This window comes from Antechinus flavipes, chromosome 1 (assembly GCF_016432865.1).
Source record: "Antechinus flavipes isolate AdamAnt ecotype Samford, QLD, Australia chromosome 1, AdamAnt_v2, whole genome shotgun sequence".
Lineage (NCBI taxonomy): Eukaryota > Metazoa > Chordata > Mammalia > Dasyuromorphia > Dasyuridae > Antechinus > Antechinus flavipes.
Genome location: NC_067398.1, coordinates 429499019 through 429526924, shown reverse-complemented (window position 1 = coordinate 429526924; position 27906 = coordinate 429499019). Strand labels below are relative to the sequence as shown.

Genomic DNA, 27906 nt, shown 5'->3' with positions numbered 1-27906 from the left:
AGATTTCTTTAAAATAGAAACAGTTTAAAAAAAGAAACATGGTTTAGGAAGTATCTAATGCTGATTTTGGATGAATCTTGGCTAGCAGAGAAAACCTGTCTTCCCTCCCCTCTGCCTGCTACAACCCCACCCAACGATACTTCTGCCAATAACTAACTTTCTATAAAACAAACTTCTGGCACAAGTGCCAAAACCAAAATAATCCAACTCCCACAAAAATAAGATCATTCATGGTTGTGAAATGATTCATGGTTCATATCAAAACTTACCCCTGCTGACTCTTAACATGTTTAGATAATGGCAGTGTATTAGATAATGGCACTGTAATAATTAACATGAACTCAAGCTGCTTATGCAAAAAATGTCAAATATTTCAAAGAAACGGTTGTGTATAACCACTTACAACTGTACCACAAAAGTTGCAATATTTTACTTTGTTCTGATATATTTTCCTAGTGTTAGAAATTTTTTTTTTGTTTAGTTTAGTTTCTCCTATACTTCATCCCCAAAACTGTCACAGCAGGTTTTCTAATGTTCTGGGTACTATGCATCTGCCTGGGATTTAATCAGTCTTGAAATCTCATCTGGAATTTTTTAACTACTTCTTAATTTTTCCCAGACACTGCACTCAAAGATTATCTAGTTCCCTCTAGTTATCCAGCACCACAGTGGTTCATGTATGGCAATGACTATAATCCATAATTTAACTTCTGACTGAATTTCTTTCTACTTTTAAGACAATTCTTATTCTATACAACCAAGCCGTGATTCAGAAAGGAACAAATTTTTGTTCTTTTTGGGCTAGAAGCTATTAACTTTTACTTTGGATTCAGAAGAAACAAATCCCTATATGGAATTTTTTCCTTATAGGAAACCTTGCTGTTGGCAAAAGGAAACAGTAAATAGTCAACACAGGGAAGGAAGAATATCTAGGAAAAAATCTAAAAGGCAGAGATGAGGAAGAGACACATTCCAGGGAGAGGTGAAGCTCTGGGAATAGTAAGTCCAGTGTGAATGGAAGCATAGAATGCATGGAGGGGGATAATATAAAGCAGAACTAGAAAGGCAGGCCACAGTGTCATAGATTAGGTGCTAGAATGAACCTGAAATGTTATCTAGTCTAATTTACAAGAAAGGAAACTCAGGCCCAGAGAGATTTGGCTAGTGTTATAGACCTAGTATGATGCTGACTCAATATTTAAACCCAAATGCTCTGACATAAAATAATAATAATTTATACATAAAATTTTATTATGCATATTATTATATATAAGTACCTACTATGTGCCAGGCATCATGCTAAGTGCTTTACAGATATCTCATTTGATCTTTAAAACCACCAGGAAAAGATAGTTGGCTATTGTTATTCCAATTTTATAGTTGAGAAAACTGAAGCACAAGTTAAATGACTTGTCTAGGGTCATAAAATTAATAAGTGACTGAGGCTGAATCTGAACCCAAATCTTTCTGACTTCAGTCTAAGCACTCTTCCAATGCATGACCCAGTTGGGAATACAAAAAAAGAAAGATAAAAAGGCAATCCCTGCTCTCAAAAAGCTCACAGCTTCATAGGAGAAACAATATAAAATCAATTACATACAAAATTGGAAAAAAAAAAAAACAGGACAAATTTGAAGGAATTAACAGAGTGGGAGGCCCTAGAATTAAGGAAAAAGAAGGAAGCAAGAAGGCAGAGAATTCTAAGCTAGAAAATGTGGGGGATGAGTGGTAAAGGCTAATAAGAGCTTTAAAACTGAGTAAAGGTTGTGGTCAAACCTGTATTTTAGAAACCTGTGTATTAATTCAATAGCAGAAGGGAAGACAGACTGGAGAGGGAAGAAACTTGATGCAGGGAGCCAGCCTAGCAGGCTATGGTAACAGAACAACAGAAGAACACTCCTGAAGTGTTATAAAGGTAAAATAAACTGACAGGCCTCAACAACAGACCAGATAGGGAAGAGTGGGGGCGAGAAGTAGAGCAACCCATCAACAGAACTTCATGACTTTCTCCAGCTTTATTCAGCAGCACATGAGTAAAAAGAAAGGCAGAAGAGAGTATCCTAGGCTGAGACTTCACAGGGTAAGACTGGCTGGATGAAAGGGCAAGAACAGCACAGAGCTGAGCAGGACCTGGCTCACTATGAGGTGAAGATAGGGGAGGAGGGTGCAGCCAGGACAGGAGGAATAGCCAAGGAAAGAACAAAGAGGGTAAAGTACTGCAGGTGATGGTGTGGACACAGAACAGAGCTTATGAGTGCAAGGCAGGAGGAGAGGAGGAATAACAACAGATTGGGATCGGATAAGGGGATTTCTGAGTTCCTAAACATGGAAGTAGAGCTTTTGTGGATGATGACAACACTGAGAACATGATTATCTCTATGAGCAGTTGAAGAGGGGTGAAGGAAATGAGCAAATTGAAAAACTGGGAGGTGTTTGAAGGCTGGCACATATGTATATGTGTGTATGTATATTTGTCCAAAATATATATACACAGATGTAGATACACATATCCAAGACAAGGATAAAAAGGCAAAACAGTCAATAAGTGACCTTCCCATCTTTGTTTAAAAGAGTTCCTGCAAAGGGGAAGCCACCACAATTTTATGAAACTCATTCCAATTTTAGACAACTCTGTTTGTTACAAAATCCTTCCTTCCATAAAATCTTTGACTCTCTGCATTTTCTCTTTTGCTTATTAGTTCTGCTTTCTGGAGCAAAGTAGAAAAGAAAAAATCCCTCTCTATTCCACATGACGGTCCTTCAAATTCATGAAAGTAACTATCACTCTGAGTAGCAAGGTAAAATAATGGACAAATAGAAAGCTTCCTCAGTTCAAATCCAGCCTCAGATACTTACTGGCTATAGGACCCTAAACAAGTCATTTAACACTGTTTGTCTCAGAAGGAAATGGCAAATTGCTCTAGTATTTTACCAAGAAAACCCCAATGGGATCACAAAGAGTTGGATATGACTGAAACAACAATGATGACATTCCTCCTAAATCTTCTCTTCTCCAAACTAAATGTCACCAATTGCTTCACCCAATCCTCCAAGGCCTGAACTTGAGGCCCTTCACGACTCTGGCTCCCTTTTCTTGAGACACTATTTAGTATAACCTGAACATGATGCTTCAAATATGGTCTTAATAGTTAGAGTGGTACTGTTTTCTCCCTGGTCCTGGACTCATTTCCATTTTAGTGATTAGTACAAAATTAGATTTTCTGGTTGTCATATTATATTCTTGACTTGTATTGAATTTATAATGAGTCATTCACAAGGCAAAAAGATGGAGTCCTATTTTTTTTGTCAATATTCCTTCATAATTGTTAAAAATTCAAATGAATCTTAATCTGCATGAACATAATGTTGTGATGGAAGAGCCTTTAATTGTTTATAAACCACATTTTCCTTTCCTTTACATCATACTCTTCAAGTAGATTTTAAAAACATAATCTTTAAAACAACAGAAGTGAAAAATCTTCACTATTGGGTAATCAAATGGAAGCCACTGATTACATATTACATTAAGATTTTTCACTTTATAAAAGGACTGACTTGAGCCAAAATGATGGAAGTAAAGGGAGGAACTCTCCCAACCTCTCCCAATTCCTTTATTAAATAATGACTCTAAACAAATTTTAGAGCAACTCACAAAACAGCTCTGTTTCAAAAAACAGAGTAGAACATCATCCAGCCAAAGGCAACTATGAAGGTCAGCAGAAAAGGCCTGTGGCACCAGGCTAGGAGGTCAATATACATTCCTGGTGCAGGCTGAGCCAGCACAGTACCATCCCCAGAATTGGCAGCAATTCTGGTGGCTTCCAGATCTCTCAGTCCAGAGACACCAAAGAGGACTTGACAGGTCAGCAGGAAAGGCCTGTGGTACCAGGATGGGAGCCCAATGGGCAACCCGAGTAAAGGCCCGGCCTCAGCCCCAGCTCTAGGGTCAGCAAAGCAGGATGCACCACTGTGGCACACTAAATCTTACAGTTACAGTGGGGCAGAGGGAACACTCCCAACAATTCAGAACAGAAAAGAGGGCCTGTGGTCAGGTTCCTAGAAGGATTTCTGAAAGCTGCTGCATAAACTCCCTGAAGCTTGGGACAGTACACTCTTCACACTGAAAACAGAGCCCCACTCTAACAAAGAGTTAAAAGCCAAGTAACAGGCTAGGAAAACAGAGCAGAAAACAAAAAAGTTTCTGACTACAAAAAGCTACTCTGGTGACAAGGAAGATGAAAACACACTAGGAAGATATCAAAGCTCCTACATCCAAAGCCTCCAAAAAAAAAATAATAATAAAATAAGAATCGGGGGCTCAGGCCATGGAAGAGCTCAAAAGAGATTTTGAAAATTCAAGTAAAAGAGATAAAGGAAAAATCAGGAAAAGAACTGAGAGAAATGCAAAAGGAAATACAAAAAGTAATGAGGATACCTTAAAAAGCAAAATTGGCCAATTGGGAAAGGAGGTACAAAAGCTGACTGAGAAAAATAATTCCTTAAAAATTAGAATTGAGCAAATGGAAGTTAATGACTTTATGAGAAATCAAAATATAACAAAGCACAACCAAAAAAAAAAAAAAAAAGTGAACTATCTTACTGGAAAAACAACTGACCTGGAAAACAGATCCAGGAGAGATAATTTAAAAATTATTAATCTACTTCAAAGTCAGGATTAAAAAAAAAAAGATCCTGGATATAATCTTTCAAGAAATTATCAAGGAAAACTGCTTTGATATTCTAGAAACAGAGGATAAAGTTGAAATTGAAAGAATCCACCAATTACCTCCTGAAAGAATGAAAACTCCCTGGGAATATTACAGCCAAATTCCAGAACTCTCAGGTCAAGGAGAAAAGATTGCAAGCATCTAGAAAGAAACAATTCAAGTATAGTGGAGCCAGAATCAAGATAACACAATATTTAGCAGTTTTTACATTAAAGAACCAGAAGGTTTAGAATATTATATTCCAGAGAGCGTAGAAGTAGAATTATAACCAAGAATCACCTACCCAGCAAAACTGAGTATAATTCTTCAGAGGAAAAGGTGACTATTCAATGAAATGGAGGATTTTCAAACATTTGTGATGAAAGACCAGAGCTGAATAGAAAATCTGACTTTTCAAATAGAGGACTCAGGAGAAGCACTGGGAAGTAATCAGGAAATAATATAATAAGGGACTTAATAAGGTTTATCTGTTTACATTCCTATATGGAAAGATGATAGCTTGTAACTCATTAGAACTTTATGACAGTTTGAAAGAATATATATATAGAGGGCACAAGTATGAATTGAGTATGAAGGTATAATATCTAAAAAAAAATGAAGTTAAGAAAGGAAAGAGAAATGTACTATAAGAAAGTGAAAGAGAAAAGTGGAATAGTATAAATTATCTGCCATAAAAAAGAGGGAAGAAAATGCTTTTATGGTAGAGAGGAAGAGGAGGACGAGAAGGGGAATGAGTGAAGCTTACTCTCATCAGAATTGGCTCAAAAAGGAAATACATACACAATATGAGTTTAGAAATCTATCTTACAGAAAAATAGGAAGGGAACAGGATATGGGAAGGAGGGAGAGTGATAAAAGAGAGGGCATAATAGTCAGTAGCAAAACACTTTTGAGGATGAGCAGGGTGAAAGGAAAGAAAAAAATAGAATAAATGGAGGGGAGGGGAGGACATACAAGTTAGTAATAGTAATTGTAAAAAGAATTTTGAAGCCAATTTCTCTGATAAGGTTTTATTTCTCAAACATAGAGGGAACTGAGTCAAATTAATAAAAAATAAGAACTATGCCCCAATTGATAAATGATCAAAAGACCTATGCCCAAGGGCTATAAATTTTTGCATCTCCTTTGACCTAATAATACCTGTACCAAGAATTAATGCCAAAAGGGATTTTTAAAAAGCTAAAGGACCTATATGTACAAAAATATTTGTAGCAACTCTCAGAGTAAAAAATTTGATATCAAAGGGATGCTCATCAATTGGGGAATAAATTGTGGTATGTGATTGTTATGGAATATTATTATTGTGTTATAGGAAATGATGAGCAAGATGCACTCAGAAAAAAACAACAACAAAAACAATATTTTCTTTAAAAACAAAACTTTTATGGAAATATTTTTTATCACTTCCTATGTGGTTTCTTAATGGGAGTTAGGGATGGGCATAAGGGAGAGAATCTGGAACTCAAGTTTTAAAAAACAAATAAAAAACTGTTTTAAATGTAACTGAGGAAAATATTAAATAATAACAAAATACAAAGCAATTTAAAAATGAGAAAGAAAAAAATCAAAGGACTGACTTTAGGATTCTTTGAGGTAGTGAACTTACCTAGTGAGCTAAAAATGACTTGCTTTAAAAATATTCCTCTCACATGCCATTTTTCATCAACACATCTATGGTATAAAGTGAGGCATAAACATCATTTCTTAGGACCAGATTTATCTACTTGTACCTCACTAGCAGAATATGTTCCCTTATAATTTAGGAATTTTGATTTTAAAAGTGTCTTATTTTACAAAAATACATATACTGAATTTGCAGATCTCCTAACTGTAGAGGGCTGAAACTACTGGGTTGATGCACTGAGGTCGGGACTGCTGAGCGCTTGAGGCTAACTATTGGTTGGATACTACTCTATGGGCATATACTAAGAAAATGGTTCTTTCCATTATCCATGCTGGCTCAATGATTGGTATATAGAGGATTGTAGGAGGGAGTAGGGGGTGGAGTATGAACAGCGAGGGTCACTCTTTGGCAGTAGAAGAGGGAGAAGGTGGTCGCGGAGATTCTGCTTCCATCCTGTTCAATCCTGCATCTAAAGACTGAGAATAAAGATTAAGGACTTTGGCTTATCCTGACTCTGGCTGATTCTGGGGTGTCCAGGGTGTTAGAGCAGTTGTTACACATAACTTCAAATATGTTGTATCAATTATTTTGTTGACTGTTGACAACTATTCTGATACTACTTTATTTTTTCCAAATACATGCAACGATAATTTTAAATAATTAATCTTTGCAAAATCCTTGTGCTCCAAATTTCTCTCTCTCCTCTCTAAGACAGCAAGCAATTGGATGTAAGTTAAGCAAGTACCACAACTATTTTTAATCATATTTAGCACATACCATGTAGGAAATAATAAAAGTCTTTTGACCCAATCGTTTTAATCAAAGATTAGATAAGTGGAAGGAGACTACAGCTCAAGATTTTTGCTCTTTAAAGTCTTCCTATGAAGAGGTAGAGAACACAGTGGCTAGGGACTAGCCAGAACCAAGTTACTTCCCCACCGTATCCTGAGCCTTTTACAAGTAACTTTCTTTTGTGCACTGGACTTTAGCTTTTAGAGTTAAGAAATGCCCGGTGAAGAAACTTTCCACCACTAATGGAAACAAACAAGTGAACTGTACAATTTATACTTTTAAAAAGCAGCTTGGGTACTAAAAAGTTCAATGAATTGCTCAGAGTTCCACAATCAGCAGATGTCAGAGATGACACTTGAGGCCAGTCTTCCTGGGTTCTCTGAGGCCACTTTAGCTATTAAATTTATTTAGATCTGTGATTTCATTAGTGTAGGCAGCTACAGAGTGAGGAAAATTCCCTCTCTCTCTGCTCTTTTCCTCAATGGCAACTGTCCAATAACTTAATTTCCAGGGGAATGAAGAGGTGATTTGCTTGGACCAGGGTCATAGGCAAATATGTGCCAAAGCAGGACTTATAAAGCCTAGTTCTGCCTGATTATGAGGATAGCTCTCTATTCAAAAAAAGCCATGTGGCTTCTCACAGGTATTATTGTCCTTTCTAATCATAGATGTGTTAAGTGACTATAGCCATAGAATTAATTAGTAAGTATCAGAGGGCGTATTTAAATCCAAATCTTCCTACCTCTAAGTACAATATTCTAACCCCTTGTGACAAGTTGGGGACACATTTCTATTTCATTTGGAACACTACGAATTCCAAATAAACTTTACTAATAGTTACTTTCCAGTCTCCTCCTATAGAGATCTGGAGATCAAGGAGATTTTTATAATTCTTCGTTGCATCTGCATTACCAGAACATGCCACAGGATAGTGCCTTATAATTAGGAGATTAGTGTCTGTGGCATTCATTTCATTCGGAACAGCCATCTCCAATGGATATGACTCACTGTATCTCTGTCTCTGGAACTTTTTTCCTTTAAGGGGCAGTTCAAATACTCTTATCTTTCATTTATCCCTATCACATTGTCGAGCATAAGATTTATTTGTAAATGTGTTGTGATTTTGCACCAAGAATTGAGCACTTTATTAGACTAAATTTCCTGAGGTCAGAGCCTTCATATTCCATTCCTGTTGCAAAATGCCTTGCACATGGCAAGCACATGAGAGGCAAACACCTATCCGAATAATACTGAAGTGAATTAACTTTACAAAGGAAGCTGGGAGCAGTGCAGATAGTGTTGGACTTAAAAGAATTTGGGGACCTGGCTATTAATCCAATCTCAGGCAGTTATTAGTTAGGCAAATGCAGCAAGCCATTCAGGCCTTCAGAGCCTCAGTTTACTCATCTGCAAATCAGGTATATCTGTCTCACGGTTATATCATGAGAAAGTGTTTTTCAAACTTTAAGAACTTAAAGAAATGTGAAGTTTTGTTGTCATTATTATTGATTGAGCTAGGTCTTCAGTGAAACTGATACCTTGATTGACCTGCAACTCTCATCACAGAAGCTTCCACAAAAGGGGGCTCCTTCTACTCTGTCTATTACCCTATTTCCCATGAATTAACACCTTTTACAATCATGTCTTTTGTCTGTGTGTTTATGACTCAGATCTCCTTTTTCATCCTACTTCAAAGAAAAAACAAAAGGTATTCAGTTCTAAATGACCTTCAGCTTCCTCTATGGCCACTGTTCTTAAGAGGTAAGGGCAGCCCAAGCAGAGAAATCTTTCCTTTCTGCCCTAGCTATACCCTAAGATTCTGAATTCAGGCCCCTCCTGGAGATGGATCTGTTCTGTTACGGAAAGCAGGTAGTAAGAATAACAGAAGAATAAGAAAGAGAAATGTCTTTTGAGGAGCTTGAACATGTTAAACAGTACTACAGAATCCTGCAATTAAATAATAAAGCCAGAGACACTGCATTTTTAAAGTTGTGAATGTGCTCTTGAAGTTTAAATAAGAGATTTTGTCTACTATACAAGCCACCCATTTCTTTCTGTTGCTTAAACTACATTTATAACCCAAACAGAACTAGGACACGTTAGTATTTTGGCAGCAATAATTAAGAATCTTGGTACTGGAAAGTCTGAATTTTACTATAAAAGCAATACTTCAAAAGGCATAGAGGTGGCCATTGTTGATTATAATTTAATTTTTTTTCTTTTTTTGAAGCACAGACCTTGATGCTGTTCTGTTATCCATGGCTACTCATCTGCTAAATACAATTCATGGAGAAAATAAATTCAGGACAAGGCTTAGACACAAATTTATATATACCAAGATCAGTTCTCTCCTTGACACAGTAACTGAGATTTAATTATAATACAGGGAGGGCCCCTTTCATTCAGGAGTTTCCAAAAGGGCCTGAGCAGAGAGGTGAGACTCTCACCTAAGACAAATGCTGTGCTGGTCTGCAAAAGCCAATGTAGGAAGAAAGGAATCCATTTTTCTTACAATAAAAACAAAAACAAAATACAAACAGGCTTTTAGAGCATAGTTTATAAGGCAATCTCTCATAAGCATATCTGGTATTTGAAAAGGACTCCTTGAGATCCAGGAACTAGTTTTCACAAATAATTTCTCTCTGAATGATCTAAATAGCCATGCCTGTACTTGTTACTTTAAAAATACCATCAGTTTAAAAGAAGAGCTATTACAATGCCAATTTAGATATTTTTAAAATAAAGTCCTCCATTCAATTAGTCACTTGTTTCATCTATAAAATGAAGAGCTGGGCCTAGATGACCTTTTAGGTTTCTTCCAGCTCTACATCTACTATCATAAGCAGCATAATTTGAAATGAACTAGGAAAAAACCGGAAAGCACATAATGGGAAAGCCAGGGGAGATATTGAGGACAAGAGGCTGAGAGGAATATGGCCCTAAGGAATTTACAAATTGTCAGGTTTCAAGCTTTTCCAAATAAAGTCAGGTCTAAAAAAAACTGTAAAGATTTACTGGATATATTTTCTAATGAAGTTCCTTAAAAAAAAAAAAGCCTATTTATTAAAATATGAACAAAAAGTAACTGTAGCTATAATGTTAAAGGTGAGCCAAGGTAACAATGTCTAAAAAACAGGTTAATCTTGAAACTTCTTTTTCATTTCTGTGTTTGGTATCCTCTTGGACAGCCCATAAATATCAGTATAACAATTGCTTTAAGATATAGAGTTCAATAGTCACATGGAATGATGGACAGCTAAAGAATCCCTGAAAAGCTTAGTTGTCAGGTTCCTTCCTGTGTCAGAGAGGGAAAACCATTTGCTGCAAGCCTCAATTTCCTGAGCTTTGCCAAGTTTCAGCCAAGAACAGTTGTTCCATATCAGAGGCTTGTATTAAGTGGTCATTTTGTAGCTGCTGAAAATGAATTTTTAAAGTTTCATAAGAGACTTTTATATAAATGCAATAATGATATTTATTTTAAAAATCAGTATTATTAAACTCTACCATATAGAACTTTTTTATGGGAAAATCCTTTTCCCTCCTAATTTAAAAAAAATCATACATAATAGAATATTTATATAATTAAACTGAGGATGTTCTTTAAACAAATAATAAAAGTTCCAAATCACTATTGATCAGTGAAATGCAAATTAAGACAACTCTGAGATACCATTACACACCTGTATATTGGCTAAGATGACATGAAAAAATAATGATGAATGTTGGAGGGGATGTGGGAAAACTGGGTCACTGATGCATTGTTGGTGGAATTGTGAACGAATCCAACCATTCTGGAGAGCAACTTGGAATTCTACCCAAAAAGTTATCAAACTGTGCATACCCTTTGATCCAGCAGTGTTACTTCTGGGCTTATATGCCAAAGAAATACTAAAGAAGGGAAAGAGACCTGTATGTGCCAAAATGTTTGTGGCAGCCCTGTGGCTAGAAACTGGAAAATGAATGGATGCCCATCAATTGGAGAATGGTTGGGTAAACTGTGGTATATGAATGTTATGGAATATTATTGTTCTGTAAGAAATGACCAGCAGGATGAATACAGAGAGGCTTGGAGAGACTTACATGAACTGATGCTGAGTGAAATGAGCAGAACCAGGAGATCATTATACACTTCAACAAATATATATGTCCTTCTGTGATGGAGAGCCTCCTTTAGAATGATAAATACTTGCTTTTCAAAATATTTTAATATTTACTATCTTACTTGATTTTTATAATGACTTTAAGAGTAGCTATTATCTTAGTTTACAAATGGAGAAATCAACACACTTGACTAAATAATTTGCCTCAAATCATAGAAAAGCCAGAGTTTAAACCAGTTCTCCCAACTTTTAATCCAGTGTTCTTTCCATATTAGCTACAACCATAGAGAGCTATATAATTTTTCTTCATTCAAAATAAATCAAAGAAACCAAATTTCAAAACACACGTAGCTATTATCTTAGTTTACAAATGGAGAAATCAACACACTTAGCTAAATAATTTGCCTCAAATCATAGAAAATCTAGAGTTTAAACCAGTTCTCCCAACTTTTAATCCAGTGTTCTTTCCATATTAGTTACAACCATAGAGAGCTATATAATTTTTCTTCATTCAAAATAAATCAAAGAAACCAAATTTCAAAACACATGTAATGGATGAATGAGAAAAAAAATTCATTTTTCATTTCTTGAAATCTACCATCTATTTATTTATTTGTGTTTGTTTTGTTTATTTATTTGGGGTTTGTTTGTTTGTTTGTTTTGTTTTTGCTTTTTGTTGAGGCAATGGGGTTAAGTGACTTGCCCAGGATCACAGGAAATGTTAAGTGTCTGAGATCAAATTTGAACTCAGGTCCTCCTGACTTCAGAAGCTGGTGCTCCTATCCACTGTGCCACCTAGCTGTCCCTGAAATCTATCATTTAAGGGACCAGAAGGCATACCTTGATTTCTGTTAGTTGCATGACTTCAGGGAAGACTTCAATGCAGTTAGAGTGAGCGATCACAGTATGCATTCGCCGACAATTCATGATAGTGGTTGGAATGGCTTTCAATTTGTTCCCACTGATATCAATTTCTTCCAGTTCCTCCAGTTTGGCCATTTTACTATGTAGGTGAAAATCATGGGGATCGGGAAAGGGAGAGAAATCATATAACAATTATAATTCAATTTATCTGAAAAATAACATTACTAATAAGAATAAAAAAGGAATTAGACTAATTTATTGTCTTTTTAGAAAGCTACTTCATAATGGAAAGGATTACAAAATATAAAACTAAAGTTTTCCCTTGTCATTACTAATATTTAAATATATATGTACTTATATTTTTTACATAGTTATGTTTAAAAATAATAATGAGCATTTCATTTAACATTCGCAAAGTGCTTTTAGCACAGGTTGAGTAAAGGTCAGATCAGAAATATCTTTTGCAGGAGCAAGCATATTTATTTATTTCAGTGCTAAAGTTTTGACTTTCAGGAAAATCCTTTGCAATGAAACCAATAGTAGCCCGTCTAGATTATTTGAAAGACTCTAACAGAAAGTATGATTTCTCAGCCACTTCAAGAAAGAGAAGAAAAGGGGGAATATGCTTAAAGAGGAGGAAAGAGAATAAGTATTTTATATAATACTGGATACATGCCTGGTATTTTACAAAATATCTTATTAAAAGATGTTTTTGTTCTTAAAAGACTCCTTTTGAAATGGATTTCTGTGAGACTGATGGAATACAGATCAGAGATCATCTTTAAAGCTGGAAGGCCTTAGAGGTTATTAAATCTCTGTCATTTTACAGATGAGGGAACTAAGACATAGAGAAAAGTTAAATGACTCAGTTAGTAAGGGTTGGAGGTAGGATATGGAGCATCTGGAGAGACTGTGTAGTTAAAGTCTCTGCCTCATAGTTGGTACAGGACAGTCTTCATATCAAAGTATTTGAGAGACAATCTATACTTTCATACAAAAATGGAGAAATATTCCAGTGTCTCTAGCCTGGACAAATGAGAAGTTATTTTTAATATATGTCTTCGTTCATTCAGATATAATTCCATCCTATCTACCAATATTTTGTTCTGTTACAGAGTAATTCTGTGGCCTCCAAGGTAGGATCCATCTAACATTCATTTCCATACCTCCATGTAGAGAAACACATATTCCCCCAACACTGTTCTCCATCTTTCCCTTCACTCCTCCTCCATTTCTCAATGATGTGGGAAAAGGGGGGAAAACTCCCTCTACCAATGCAGACTGATACCTTCTCTACAACTTGGGTTTAGAGTTGTCCAGAGTACAAAGAGGTCAAGAGATTTGCTAAGAATTACACAGTCAATATGTGTCAGCAGCAGTAGCTGAACTCAGACTTTCCTAACTTCAAAGATAGCTTTGTATTCCCTTTTCTAGGTTCTCTGATAATTACAATAATGTTATTTATGTTAATTAATTTAAGGTTTTTACTTATTCACATTTATTGATTTCTTACAACACACTAAGTGATTAAAAGAGTCAGCAGGAAAACTTCTAATTGTCTTTTCACTGCCACAATATCTTTTTCCTTTTTATTCCAAATATAAAGTTATTTAACTATTTCTGGAAGATAATATGTCATTGGTCACCGAACATTTCTCCTATGGAATTCGCATTACTAAACCGTATTGAGTCACAGATTTGTAAACAATGTTAATCCAGATCTTTTCATAAAGCCACTCTGCTACTAGGACATATTAAAGAGAATATATACTAGATGTAAGGGCTTGGAAATCATATTACACTGTGCATTACAAAACTCTTAGAAGGATGGTGAAAATTATAAAGGTCCTGGAAAATAGGTCCAGTGAGGAGAAAAGCTAAGGAAATAGGCTCTTTAGCTAAAGATTTTGAAAGTATATAGAGTATATATATTTTTAGATAGAGATAGAGATGTGTGTGTGTGTGTGTGTGTGTGTGAGAAAGAGAGAGAGAAAGCTGATACTCAGGTACTCTTCACCTCTGAAAAAAGACAAAACAGATAAAAAGCATGAGAAATCTCAATTGGGCTCAAAAAGGAATTCCTTCACAGTTAGAGTAATTTAAATATGAGTAATGGGTTAACATTTTACTTTTTTAGGTCTCTCTGTGGTCAGCATGTGACTTTTGCAGTTTGTACAGAAAGATTCCAGGTACAGATTCAACAGGTGACCATTTAAGGACTCTTCTAGGTAAGTTCATTACCAGAGGACTCACCACCAGACCATGGCTTTTTTCAGCAAGACCAACTCATGAAACTTAAGTTGTAGAGGTGATCAGAAATGGTATAAGGAGAACATCAACTAGTGAAAATGAAGATTCCTCTAGAACTAAAGATATTGAATGAGTTATAAGTCTCTAACACAATAGAGATTTTCACCAAGAGAACAGATTTGTCCTGAAGGCTTAGCAATTCATTAGTGTGAAGGCAAAGGGATGACACTGTGATCCTTTTACATCTCTTTTTTTGCCATTGTATGATTTTATGACTTTAAGATAGTATTCTATTAGAAGAGTAAGGAGATTGAGGTACAATGTGAAAAAAAAATCATGATCAACAATACTTAATGATTGGCAATATCATAAAAAACAATATAATATTTAACAAGGATAAAACAACTTCAATGGCAGTAGAACATAGAAACCCAGGTACAATTTTAATTCTGACACAATTTAAATGCTGCAATTAAATACAAGGTATGCTTCTTTTATGTGTGTGTGCAAGGTCCAAACATGTTTAATGAATATGTTCTGATAGGAAGATACAAAGTAAAATCATTCATATAAGATTCAGTATGTGTACATAGTTATTAAAACTTTCAAAAAATGTTAATGTAATACTATTGCATTTAAATGCAAAAGAGCCATAAATATCAAACCTGTGTTTCTAGTAGTTAGCACAAATTATTTGAATTGTGACAAATAAGGTCATTCCTATCTGTGAATTAGACACTATTCTATGACTTTGTGAAATAAATACAGGTGTAGCAGCTATGTAATAGTCTTTATGTTCCTGATTTATAGACTCATTCTCAGAAGTATATTAATAGTAAGAAGGATACTAATAGACTCAGCTGATGAAACGTAAACAAAATCAGAATGTGATTTATCTAATCACAGATCTGTTGTTATTGCCTGACTGTTTTTTTGGGAGGAAATTCCGGATGTGTTTTCATCAATGTAGAGAACTAGCATTAGAACTCCCTCCTCCAAATTTCAATGTGTTGTGTTGAGAACTAATTATGCTTTGATCAACCTTGTTAGAGGAGCACAATCACATAATTTGCATAAAGTCATTATATAAAGCAAAGGTGATGACCAAATTTAAATGATTTGAAGACAGAAACATAGTTGTTGTTTTCTTTTTTAAACGTACATCTTTGTTTTTACTCATTCCTACTTTCTAGGATTGATTATACTTTAAAAAAGGGTAATTAAAGGAACAATTTGAAAGTCTTCCTGTACCTTGCTGGAAAACTCTGAAGCCGATTATAGGCCATATGCAGAATCTTCAAGTGAGGATGCCCTATTAACAAGGGCACACATTTGTCAGTGAGGTGGTTGTTAGTCAAGTACAGCTCCTGCAAGATGCTACTTGTCTCTTCTGAAAGCGTGGCTGGAGGAATAGTTTCCAGCTTGTTGGCAGACGCATTTAAGAATCTCAAGCTGCAAAATATAGAAATTCCCGTGTTAATCAACACCTCTCAAAGTTATTTAATCTCATCTTAACAAAGGAAGGGGCTAAACCATCTGATTTCTAAAATCCTTTCTCACTATCAACATTTTTTGTTTATGACACTTAAATAATCCAAACCTTGAAGAAATCACCATTTTGTCAAGAGAAAAAGTTCCAAATGGGAAAATGGGAATAGTCAAAGGAAGAACTAAAGCTATATTATATACTTTAAAAAAAAGGCTCTCTGAAGATTTCTAACCAGAAAAAAGCTTTTTAAAAACTTTTTTGCAATTATTTTCTTTTGTTAATTACAGTCATAAAAGTACTTAGCATTTGGTGCTTTCATTTACTTGTGGCCCTGATTTCCTATTCTAATATCAGCTGTGCGATCCTGAGTAAGTCATTCATCTTTCTTGCACTTCAGTTTCTGCAACTACCAAACCAAGATACTAATCTTTATGCTTGTCATGTCACAGATTTCCCAAGAATGAAATTTTTCATAAACCACAAAACACTATACAAAGGTGTATTATTGCTGTTGCTCATCCTCTTCGCTAACTGGGTACCTCCCATTCACAAGGCATTGTGCAGCTGGCAAGGCAAAGACCTAGTCCTATCCAGAAGGATCTTATAAACTCTTAAGGGAGCTGAAACACATTATATTGACTCACAAATCAATTTAATTCAAAGTAGACAGTAGAGAACATAAAGAAAGAATAAAAACAGTGCTCAAAGAAGGGAGTTCAGGTGTAGGTATAGTTTGGTGGAATAGTTGCAGTTGAGCCGAGTCATGAAAGGCTGATAACATTTTATCCTAGAGATTTGATGGGGTAAAAAGAGAGCAACATTTCATTACAAGCACAGGGTAAAGCATGGGCACATAGGCACAAAAGAGTGGGGAGGGAGGGAACTTAAGGACCTTACACGATTTTGGTACAAGGAAATAAGTTGAGATAAGGCTGAGTGGGTGCTGTTTTATAAATGGGACTGAATACTAGGCTAAGAAAAAAGTAAACTTTATTTGCAAGGCACTGGGATATGATAAAAATTTTAGAGGCAAAATACTATGGATTAAAATTGCTTTTTTTTTTCCCCCAGATAGCTATTGGGTATAAAATCAGTTATGAATTAAATTTCCATTCCAAAAGAACAATTTAAAGCCAAATTACTGCAAGTAGCCTCCTTCTGCCTTCCACTCTTCACTCCTTTCTGGTATTAAGGGAGCCCAACAAAATATTTTTTTTCCCTAAAAAAGTCTGCTGAACTAAATTCTAACATTTGCCTATAGTTGCAAATGTCAAATGAGGTATAGTGCTTGAAAAAAACAAAAATCTATACATTTAAATGTTGTAAAAAGTACTCCCTTAGATTTACAAACACAGACATTTTAGACATTTTATCTTGTCCTTATTTTCAAGTAAGTATTTTCAATTAATGTTTTATTCTGGAAGGAAGATTAGAAAAAGACAATGAAATCATTTTTTAGCTTGAAAGATCCATCTCCAAAATGGGAAATCAACCCCATCTTATGAGTTAAGGATGCTGCCATTAAAGGTAATTATTATTTTCTATTGTTTTTTATGATGCATCTATTAAAAATGGTTATTTCATTTATGAAACATTTTGAGGTTCCACTGTAACTTGTTACAGAAGCTACTTGCTGAAATAAGTCTTAATTAAATTAACAGTTAGTGTAAAAGACCATTTTACCTCTCTATTCTTCCATCTAATCTTCTCAAGAATGGAACTGAAGTAGTAAGTTAGGAATTTGCTTATTTTAAATAAAACTTGGGGCATAATAAAGAATAGATAATAGATAACCCTATAACAGAATCATCAGAATACAACAATTCTGCTGTTCATTCATTACAATCTCTATTCACATACATTCACTGAATATCTTAACAGAAAAGAAATCAATTTTAAATTTTGTTGGCTGTCATTTTATTTCCTGATAGATCTGTTTCCTGACAGACTGAAATAAAGATCAAAATTATGGCTATTATAATACCCCTTCCTAGATCATCTTAAAAGTAGTCACATCTTTGGGAAAAACTTCTTGTCAGCCACATAGACAGATGCAAAATGTTGAATGGATTTGGTACAAACCTCACTTTGGTCAATGATGGAAAAAAAGGGGATATTTACAAGCAGAAAGACCAGAATCAGATAAAGCAGGTGGGAGCCTTAAAAAAAAAACACACATTGGAAATACACAAAGAAGGCTATCTTAATATCACTTTTTTGAAATATATTAGTTTTAATGCCAAAGAATTCTACTCTTCACAATACATAAATATTTATTTTGTGAAAAGTTCATAGTAAAAATTCCCATATAGGCTTGCTTTTGCCTTATAGCACTAGCGGATTTACAATGAGAAGTGATCTTACAAGTTTTCCATTCCAAACCTTCAGGAGAGAGCTGAGGAACAGAAAGGAAACATGATACACCTGAAGTTGTATAAATACAGATAGTAAAATGGGAAGAGGCAAGATTTGAATTTAAGCCTTCAGACTCCAAGTCTAGAGTTCTTTCCACTGTATCATGAACCATATTTAGGGAAAAAGCAGCTCTCCCAAAATAGAACAATTCCTAATAGTGACTTAAGAGAAAAAAAAATAAGGAGGCCTGAAAAGGCTACACAGACAATTAAAAAACCATGGGAAATTATTATGGTTAGTGTATACTATGGTGGAAAAAACAAACTTGCATTGATACAAATTCTAAAATTGGCCTCAAAGAGAAATGAGATTAATTTCAGCATTCCATTTTCCTAAAGATTGAACACATATAATTTTCTTTTGATTCCCATGCTACTTACTAATGAAAAACTAAGAACCAAGAACAACTGAGAACTAAATAATAAACCTTTTGTTTTTCTCCTAAATTTGAAGCACTCTGAAACATCATGGGACTGGAACTAACTGTGTAGAAGGCAAATCTATGAAACAATTGCTTTAAGATAAACTGATTTCGATGTAATCAGATTTATGTAAACATAATTATTTTAGACAGCTACACAGAATAGTTGATAGAGCACTGGCCCTGGCATCAGGAAAACCTGAGTACAAATCTGACTTCAGACACTTATTAGCTATTGTGATCCTGGATAAGTCAGTTAACCTGTCTGCCTCAGTCTCTTCAATAGTAAAATGAACATAATAAAAGCACCTACTTCTCAGAGGATTGTGAGAATTCAATAAGATAATATCTGTAAAGTGTTAGGATTCTCACAAGGTGCCAAATCAGTGGATGAGATAATGATTTTCTAATTTACATGTACTTAGTACTTACTATAATTCCACAAAATTCACACCTTTAACAGAACATATATAAGGAGGAGCTCTCAGGGCCAAAGAGGACAAGCTCACTAAAAGACAAGCCCACTAGAACAGAATTCAACTAGAAGCTTTTGGGGAGAAGACAGATTTATTCCATCATCCACCTTTGTTGTGGCTTGAGGCTCAAGAATAAACCTTTGGAAGTTGAGGAGATTCAGAAGCCAGAGCTCAAGTTCTCAGAACCAAGGAGAGAGATAGGCCTCTAAGAAAACTAACCGGGCCCCAGGAAAAGAGACAAGACTTTGAAGAAGACCATCAAGGATTTGGACTTTAACTGCTGCATTTGGGGTGATTCAGTTTCATTCTGAACTCAAACTAAGGCTGCCTCCAGAAGCCCCCCAAGAAACCTGCTCCCAGAGAACAATATATTTTAGAGAAGAACATTAGAGTAAAGCATCTTGACTGACAGAGTAAGTGCTTTAAAAAAGGCTTATTTCCTTTCCCCAAATTTTAAAAAGGAAATTTAAAAAGGAAAAAAAATAATAATTTACAAAATGAAGGATATTTGGGAAACAATGCAACATTGACAAAAAGATCTCTTCCTAGCAGACTACTAAAAAAATTTACAAATATTTCACAGCTTCTGGATGAAAAATGCAATTTTTTTGGAAAAAAAAAAAAGATTTATAGTCCTCTCATGTTGATACTTGTCCACTACAATTATATAACTAAAGTATTCTCTTCATGAAAAATGGAAGGGAGGGAGAGCCCCCTCCAGGAAGTGAAACTAGGTTAGCTAGCTTTTGGTCAGCCAGTTCTAGAGGACTCCATTTGAAAAGAATAAGCCTGTCTTAATCACTACTCTTGTTAATAGTCAAAAGAGCATACCATTGGCCTGAAAGAGAGAAATGATTACAATGTTTTTAAAAACCCCAATATTATCCATCCTCTTGGAAGCACAAAATGCCTTCCCCCACTTTTGGTAACAGACAAACTGTGTAGATTTAATAGTCTAAGTATCATATCACATAACTAGAATAAACAAGTCACTTTTGAACTCTCTTTTGGTATGAAGCTAACATTCCTTTGTTAAACTTCATCTGAACCCCTGATTCACACAGACTTCCTTTCTCCTCAAGTCACCCCAACAAGTCCTTCAAGCCTTCTTTGAAGTATATCGTGGATTCAATTCATTCATTATCCATAACTCTAGGACCTTCTGCACAATGGCTATTGGAAACATTATTTTAAAACTGCTTCATGTGACAAGAACTGTGCCCCAATCACATCAGATTACCCCATTTTTACTAAAATTAGATACAAAACCTTAAAGATAACTTGTAAACTAAGCCAAAAGGAAAAAACAGCCCCATTCCAGCATACCAATGCTGGTAAGGACCAAAATGATAGGGTGCTTCTAACTTTGAAAAACTAGAGTATCTATACAGAATCCCATATCAATTAATCAAAATTAAACTAGGCCTTAAAAAGTTACAAAAGAAGAAAATTTGTTTAAGCAAGTCAAGTATAATACTGTGATTTCACAAGCTTTACATCATCACTATAAAATATTTACTGAGGGCTACCATAAAAATCTCTGGTAATTTTGAAATTAGTGGTGTTGGATTCTTACTAACAAAAAGCCTTATGTAATGTTCTTTTCCCCCCATTATTATATATAGTTTTAAAAAAGTTACATTTCTTTTTTGTTTTTTCCCCTCTGAAGAAGTTTTACAGTACTAATGCCTCAGGTCAACTCAGTGTATCATTTATGTACTATTAAGGCCAGTGTATACCACATGTAAATAACTTCATAAATCTCATGATACCCACCTCCAAAAAATCTGTTTAGCAAAAAGTGACATTTCTTACACTCAGCAAACACATAGACACAGTTCCTGCCCTCAAGCATTTGGAAAATATCCAGCAACAACAGCAAAGAGACAAATCCATTTCCTGCTTTCTGAGTTGCTGTATTCTTCTTCCTTGGCACATTCTGTTCATCTGTTCTGACTCATCGAGATTTTCCTTAAGTAGTTTACCACTCTTGCTCATTTTAAAATCTCAAGGCTAAATCTTGTCCTTTACTTTACTGGCATTAGAGTCTTGTCTACTTTTTCCACCACCAACAGTGGAAAATGAAACAACAGAATTTGGTTTAACATTTTACCAAATTGAACTGACATATAAACATCATGGTTATCAAACATCCTATAAAGATGAGAATGTTGTCAATGTCATGTCTTACTCTATTTCTAAGATGGTCCCATAGGAGTCAGCTAGGTGGCAAAGTGGATAAAACGCTAGGCCTGGAGTCAAGAAGACTAATTAGCTAAGAAGAAATCAAAGCTCAGATATCTGCTACCTGACTGGTTTTGAAAAATCACTTAACCCTGTTTGCCTCAGTTTCCTCATTTGTAAAATGAGCTGGAGAAGGAAATGTTCCAAGCTTTTTGCCAAGAAAATCTCCAAAGGGGTCACAAAGAGTCAGACATGACTCAAAAAAAATGACTAATCCTATATTTTGGCTCTGATAGACTACTATGTTCACACTACTTCTACCTTATGGGAATAAGAGGATATAATAGATAGATTATACATCAAAATTTTAAAGACAAGAAATATCAAAATAACAAAACCTGAAAATTTTCACATGCTTGCACACATGCACATATGAACTTAAGTTCTTCCTGTGTGTACCACGCTGTGCTAAGCCTTGGGAACACAATGATAAAAATGACAAGCTCTGCCTGAAGAAGTTCCCATTCTCTTAAAAAGAGTTCACATCTCTTAAGGGATAAATTTAAGGAAACAGGGGGCTAGGGCTGTGAGGGGGTATCTGGGAGAGTTAACCCTAGACTATAGTTTGAGTTAACTGCTTTAGTTCATCTCCCTGTTATTTCAATGGATCCACAAATTACTTCCTTATTACAAATAGAAACAACTTATGTCTTCACATTCTCATGGGGGGAGTTAGATGACCCAGTGGACAAGAGTGCTGGGAGTCAAGAAGACATATACTTACTAAGTCACTTAGTCTCTTTCACTCAAGTTTCCTCATCTGTAAGAAGGAGATATTATTAGCACTTGCCTCACAAGGTTGTGGTGAGGCTCAAAAAAGGTTAACATATACAAAGCACCTTATAAATCTTAATGCTAGCTATAATTATGATATTATCTGATTCTCCCATACATCATCAGAAGTCAATAAAAACTTAAAGAATCTATTATGTGCAGTCATGATGCTAAATAAGCACTGGGGATATAAAAAAAAGGTAAAAATAGTCTCTGCCCTCAGCAGGCTCACATTCTAATGTCCTTCCATAAGATAATTTATCCAATATGCTTACTTCCTTCAATTATTTTATGGATACTAGAATAACATGCAGACTCTCCTGTGATCCTCACTCTTAGTCCCTAATAGCTCACCTCCCTTTCCAATTATATATGTCCTTGGTGATGTCTTTTATGCTCCAAAGTCAAATTGTAATTGGGTTTCAGATTTGTTCATATGTAAAGCAAAGTATTTAGCATTCAGGGTTTCTTAAACTGGGATCTGTAAACTTAGTTTTTAAAACAATTTGGATAAAAATATTTCTATATAATTGGTTACCTATCTAATCCTATGTATTTTAATAATTTAAACCTAGTATTCTAAGAAGGGGCCTCTAGGATTTATCAGACTACCCAGAGAGTCACAAAAAATGCTAAGGACCCTTACAAAAGATGTTCTCTAAAATTCTTTCTGGCTTTAAAATTCTGTCCTTGTAGCTCTCTGAATTCTATGCATTATTTCAAAGCAGAAGAATTAAATTACTGGGTAGGAAACAGCTCAGAAATCTTCAAATTTCTTTTCTCTCAAAAGAAATAATTCAATTTGCCTTCTCCAAAGAACCTGGGTAGGGGCAAGCCTAATATTTGTTCTGATACCTGAAAGTTTTAGGAAGTTTAGAACTTCAATTTGCAAGTGAACCGATTAAGAAAATTTCAACATTAAGGAAGATATAGCAAATCAACTCTGACCTGTACCTCAATAAATATCTCCTCTAGAACATACTTACAAAAGTGTGTTGAGTCTTTTTTCAAAGTGAGAAGGAACTAACTACATCTTTAAGAACTTACTTCTCTTAGGGACAGTTCTAATTGCTAGGAGATTTTTATTTTATATTGTGTAGAAACTTGTTTCTTTGTACATTTTTACCCCATTATTTCTAGTTCTGCTCTCTGATGTCAATTAGATGTAAAGATAATTTAAAAATTCAGAGATAACTGTCACTAGCTACATTCTTTGTCCAGTTGTTTTAGTCATGTCCAATTCTGTGGCCCTTTTGGGGTTCCCTTGCACAGATGCTGGAATGGTTTGCCATTTCCCTCTCCAGCTCATTTTACAGATAAGGAAATTGAGGCAAGAAGGATTAAGTGGCCCAGGGCCACACAGCTATTAAGTATCCAAAGTCAAATTTGAATTCGGGAAGATGAATTTTCCTGACTCCCAGCACTCTAACCACTGCATCACTTAGCTGTCCTTGTGACCTCAAAAAAGTCACTTAACCTCTGAAGTTCTATTTCCTCATCTGTAAAATGAAGAATAATATTACCTGATATCTAAAGTCCCTTCCAATTCTAAATTTATAACCATATCTTCTCTTTAAATCTTCTTTTCTACAGACTAAATATCGCCTAGTTCCTTTATTATTTAGACTGATGCTACACTTATCAAGTTTTCAGATGACAAAAGTGGGAGAAATATTTAATCTGTCAATGTGAACAGGAAAAGCTTTAGTGACAAAGTGACAAAGGACCTGGATTCAAATCCTATCTCTGATGATCTCTCCCTGGGCAATATAATATAATCCTTGGCAAATTTTAACCTTTCTAGGACTGTTTCCACATCTGCAAAATGAATTCATTGGAAGAAATGGCCTCTAAGGCACCTTCTACTTTTACATATATGACCTTATTATTCTTAAAGATCTTGAAAGACAAGGGACTTTGTGTAGCACATTATATTAGGATTAAAAAAAAAAATCAACTTCACAGTACCAGTTGGGGAAGGTTCAACTATCCAACCATATGAAAAAGAATGGGAAGGTATAGGAGTCTAGGAGCTCATTATGAATACACAGTGCTTCATTCATTTGCCTCGTGAGTTGCCAAATCTCGACTCTTCTACTTTCACAGGCTTTATTAACTTTCTGCAACATATTTTATTTATCTATATCAATATCTATATCTATATCTATCTATCTATCTATGTGTGTGCGTGTGTGTGTATACCCATGGTCATGTAAAAATTTCTCAAGCAAAAAGGGATCATGAATGAAAAAAGTTTATGAAGCCCCAGTCTAGAGGAGGAAAGGAATTAGGCTTTTGTTTTCTCATGCTCCTCCTGTGTCCTCCAATACTGGCTGGCTTCCTCTCAATCAGCATCAGTCTAGTTAACAGTGGCGAGAAATTATTCCAATACATAGAAATGGGTAAACAGAGGATTCCCTCCCCCTACATTTTTATATGCTCTCTAACTAAAAAATCCTACCCACAATAGCCCTGTTGCATTTGTAGGGGGAAGGGGGTACGTGCATGCATTTACAAAATTTCCCAGAAATGCTTTCAAATCCTATCCTTGTGGTGAGGAGAGAAAATCACATTTTTACATATCTATTTAATCATAACCCATTTCCACACATTTTCATACCTTTAAATTCTATACTTATGGTAAAAAGATAAAAATACTCATGTATTGATATTTCTATGTAGATATACAGATATCTATATTGATATATCATTTCCCCAGAAATGTCAAACATATTAATCCTATTTTTGTAATGAGGGGATTAAAAACAGACTATTTTATCTATACCTATACATATATATATAATCTATACCTACACATACACATACACACACACACATTATATATAAAATCTACACCTATACATTTATATGTATAGGTATAGATAAAATAGTCTGTTTTTAATCTATCTTTGGATATATATCCATAAATCTATAGATTATAACATAGAGGACATTAACTATAGATTATATATAAAGACACAGACTACATTAGCTATATATACAAGTTAATATCCGATTAACATATAGAATCTAATTATATAAATTAACTATGTATTATTATCTAGGTTAGTATATATTAATTTTTCTGTATAGAAGATTAAAGTATGTTTTTAATTCACTCTACAAAAAGATAATAATTAAAGGAATTTCTGGGCAAGTGTTATAACTATGTATATTTCTATATATCTATAGCTCCCATTCCCTCCTTCCCCCCGCCACATTGTTCCTTTTTATTTGGTCAACCAAACCATCCTATTAAGTTGAATTGACTTCACCAGAAGAAAGGACTCAGCCATCAAAAGAAAGTTAAGATGCAGAATGGACAGGAGGCCAGTCACTTCCCAGAATGCAGGTTTGAAGCAGAAGGTCGGCAGTGCCCCTGTCGGTCCTGACACACTCTAGTGACTCTTAGGAATTATCTATTTTCCTAGCAGCATCTGCCAGTAAAAACTGAACTGATTAACTGAAAGTCCCTCTGGTTTTACTTTCAGTCAAGAAAATCCTCACTATCAAGTGAATGGGAGAGGGAAAGAGAGCGATCCATGCCAATATGATCCAGATTGGACTATTTCCCAGTTCAGCCAATAGAACTAAATCCTAGCCTGATCAAAAGATACAAACTCACAGCCAAATCCTCAGGAACATATGGCCCATCACATTTCATGCATCTGTCTTTATAGTTTGAGTATTACTGAAATGCAACTTAAAATAAAACAACATCAAAGCTAAACAAGGGCAGCAAAATCATAAGTCAAATGTTCTACCTTAAAAACAGTGTGAAATACTGATCTGATCTATCTTTAGGAGAGAGTTATCATTAAAAGTCAAAAAGACATAAATAGCTTGGCTATCTAGTTGGCTAAAGAACAAGCCAATTTCTTTTCTGCTTTCAAGGCAGAGCAGAATTATTCAAAGGATACCACCTGAAGGTCTTAATATTTTAGAGAATCAAGCAATTGAGAAAGACCATACTCAGACTTGCTATTATAGCAGGGAAAGTTGATTAGTAAAGAAAAAAGCTCAATGTAAGACTTGATATTTGGCTATCAAGATAACAAACATCCTTTGGAAACCAGCATGGTTTTAAATCTGAAGTTCCATCAAGAGAATGACTCAAGGGATTGCTTTTTAATTCTTGATGCACCAGTTGCAGAAATTCTAGCATCTTTGGGGGGGATTTGCATATTGCTGTGGCCTGGATTCAATAAAAACTGGATGTTGTGCAAGCAACGGTCTTTTGTTTACAGCAAACAAGAAGGTCCCCTTCCTCCCCCCGATCAAGGAGACACTGACCTACTTAAGGACACTCTGCTACCAAATGAAGTCTTATACTCTCTTATAAATAACAGACTAAACAGCAGTATGACCATTAATCAAGCATTTCTACAATAGGACTCAATGTGGAGTCACGTAACTGAATGTTGTGGTGGGGAGGGGATGGATGGAAACTTTGGGGGTCTGAGTCTCCCATCTCAGTTTACCTTCAAAAGATGTATAGGATTTCAACAGGGATCATGTGTGCATGAATTGTGTACAGGTATATATGTGTGTCTGTGTATATGTATGTGTGTTTATGTATCTATCAGTGTGCACATGAGAGGTAGAGCAAGAGCATTCTAGGCATAATGAATGGCATTGGCAACAGGATATAGGAAGGTCTTGAAGGAATAGCAATAGTTTATTCTCTGGTTTAGTGTAGAGCCTATGAGATGAAGCAAAGCAAAGTGGGATGGGACCAGAATGGAGAAAGTCTTAAATGACATACTAGTAAGCATCTTAAGCTTTACATTTCGGGGAATCCAAAGTCATTCATAGCTTTTGGATTTAAAAGATGAGGGTGGGTAGCAAATTAACTCTTTCAGGCCATTAACAGATTGTACAAGTATCATGTGGCAGAAAGTGTTGGAGCCCTGAAGAGAATGTTACCAATTAAGAGTCATTATGTTTACAGGCACTTAGGCTCAAAACCTTAAGAGTCCTCTTAGGACTAGGGAGGGAAAAAAGATGAGAGAAGATTAAATTCATCCAAAACTCTCATTCCCCTTCCCTTTCCATTGCTACTGCAACCATCTTAATTCAGGTCCTTATCATCTCCTGCCTGTACTGTTGGTCTCACTGCTTCTAGTCTCTTGCCTTTCCAATATATCCTGCATAGTGCTGTATGGAGACTTTTTTTTTTTTAATGCTCAGAAACCTTCAATGGCTCCCTATTACCTATGGAAAAAAGTATAAAGTCTTTACCCTGGCATGGAAGATCCTCTTTAATTTGCTTTTAATTTATCTTTTTCCAGTCATTCCTTAACCTGCTGTCACTCTTTGCTCAAACAAATCCTCTCTATTCACTGTTTTCCAATGCTGTCCTATCCTCTTGTCCACATGTCTTTTCTTTATGCCATCATTTGAATCCTGGAATTATCTGTTTATACCCACATTTCAATCCTTCCTTTACTTTAAGACCCACTTTATATAACACCTCTTCCATTAAACTTCTGTGATTTCCCCACAGCTAAATGAAGCCGCTCTTGATGTTACTCTGCCTGGACCTCTCCTTTGTATTTATATTATAATATGTATGATCACTTTCTGTGGATATTTCTTATATTCGCAACTAGATAGTAAGCTCTCTGAAAAGACAGGAGTGTACTGCTAATGCCTACCATAGCACAATACAACACAAATGCAAATGAAACAATCAATGTTTGCCAAATTCTTTCCATTTTGGGACAAGGA

General features: G+C 35.2%; 1 protein-coding gene across 1 annotated transcript in view; it reads right to left on the bottom strand.

Moving 5' to 3' along the window:
* PHLPP1 (PH domain and leucine rich repeat protein phosphatase 1) overlaps window positions 1-27906 on the bottom strand; it is a 296309-nt gene that overhangs the window by 34145 nt on the left and 234258 nt on the right. The window contains exons 11-12 of the mRNA XM_051969911.1: window positions 15609-15809; window positions 12084-12246 (exon numbers count right to left, since the gene is read on the bottom strand). Coding sequence (XP_051825871.1) covers window positions 12084-12246; window positions 15609-15809 — 364 coding nt within the window. The remainder of the gene's footprint in view (window positions 1-12083; window positions 12247-15608; window positions 15810-27906) is intronic.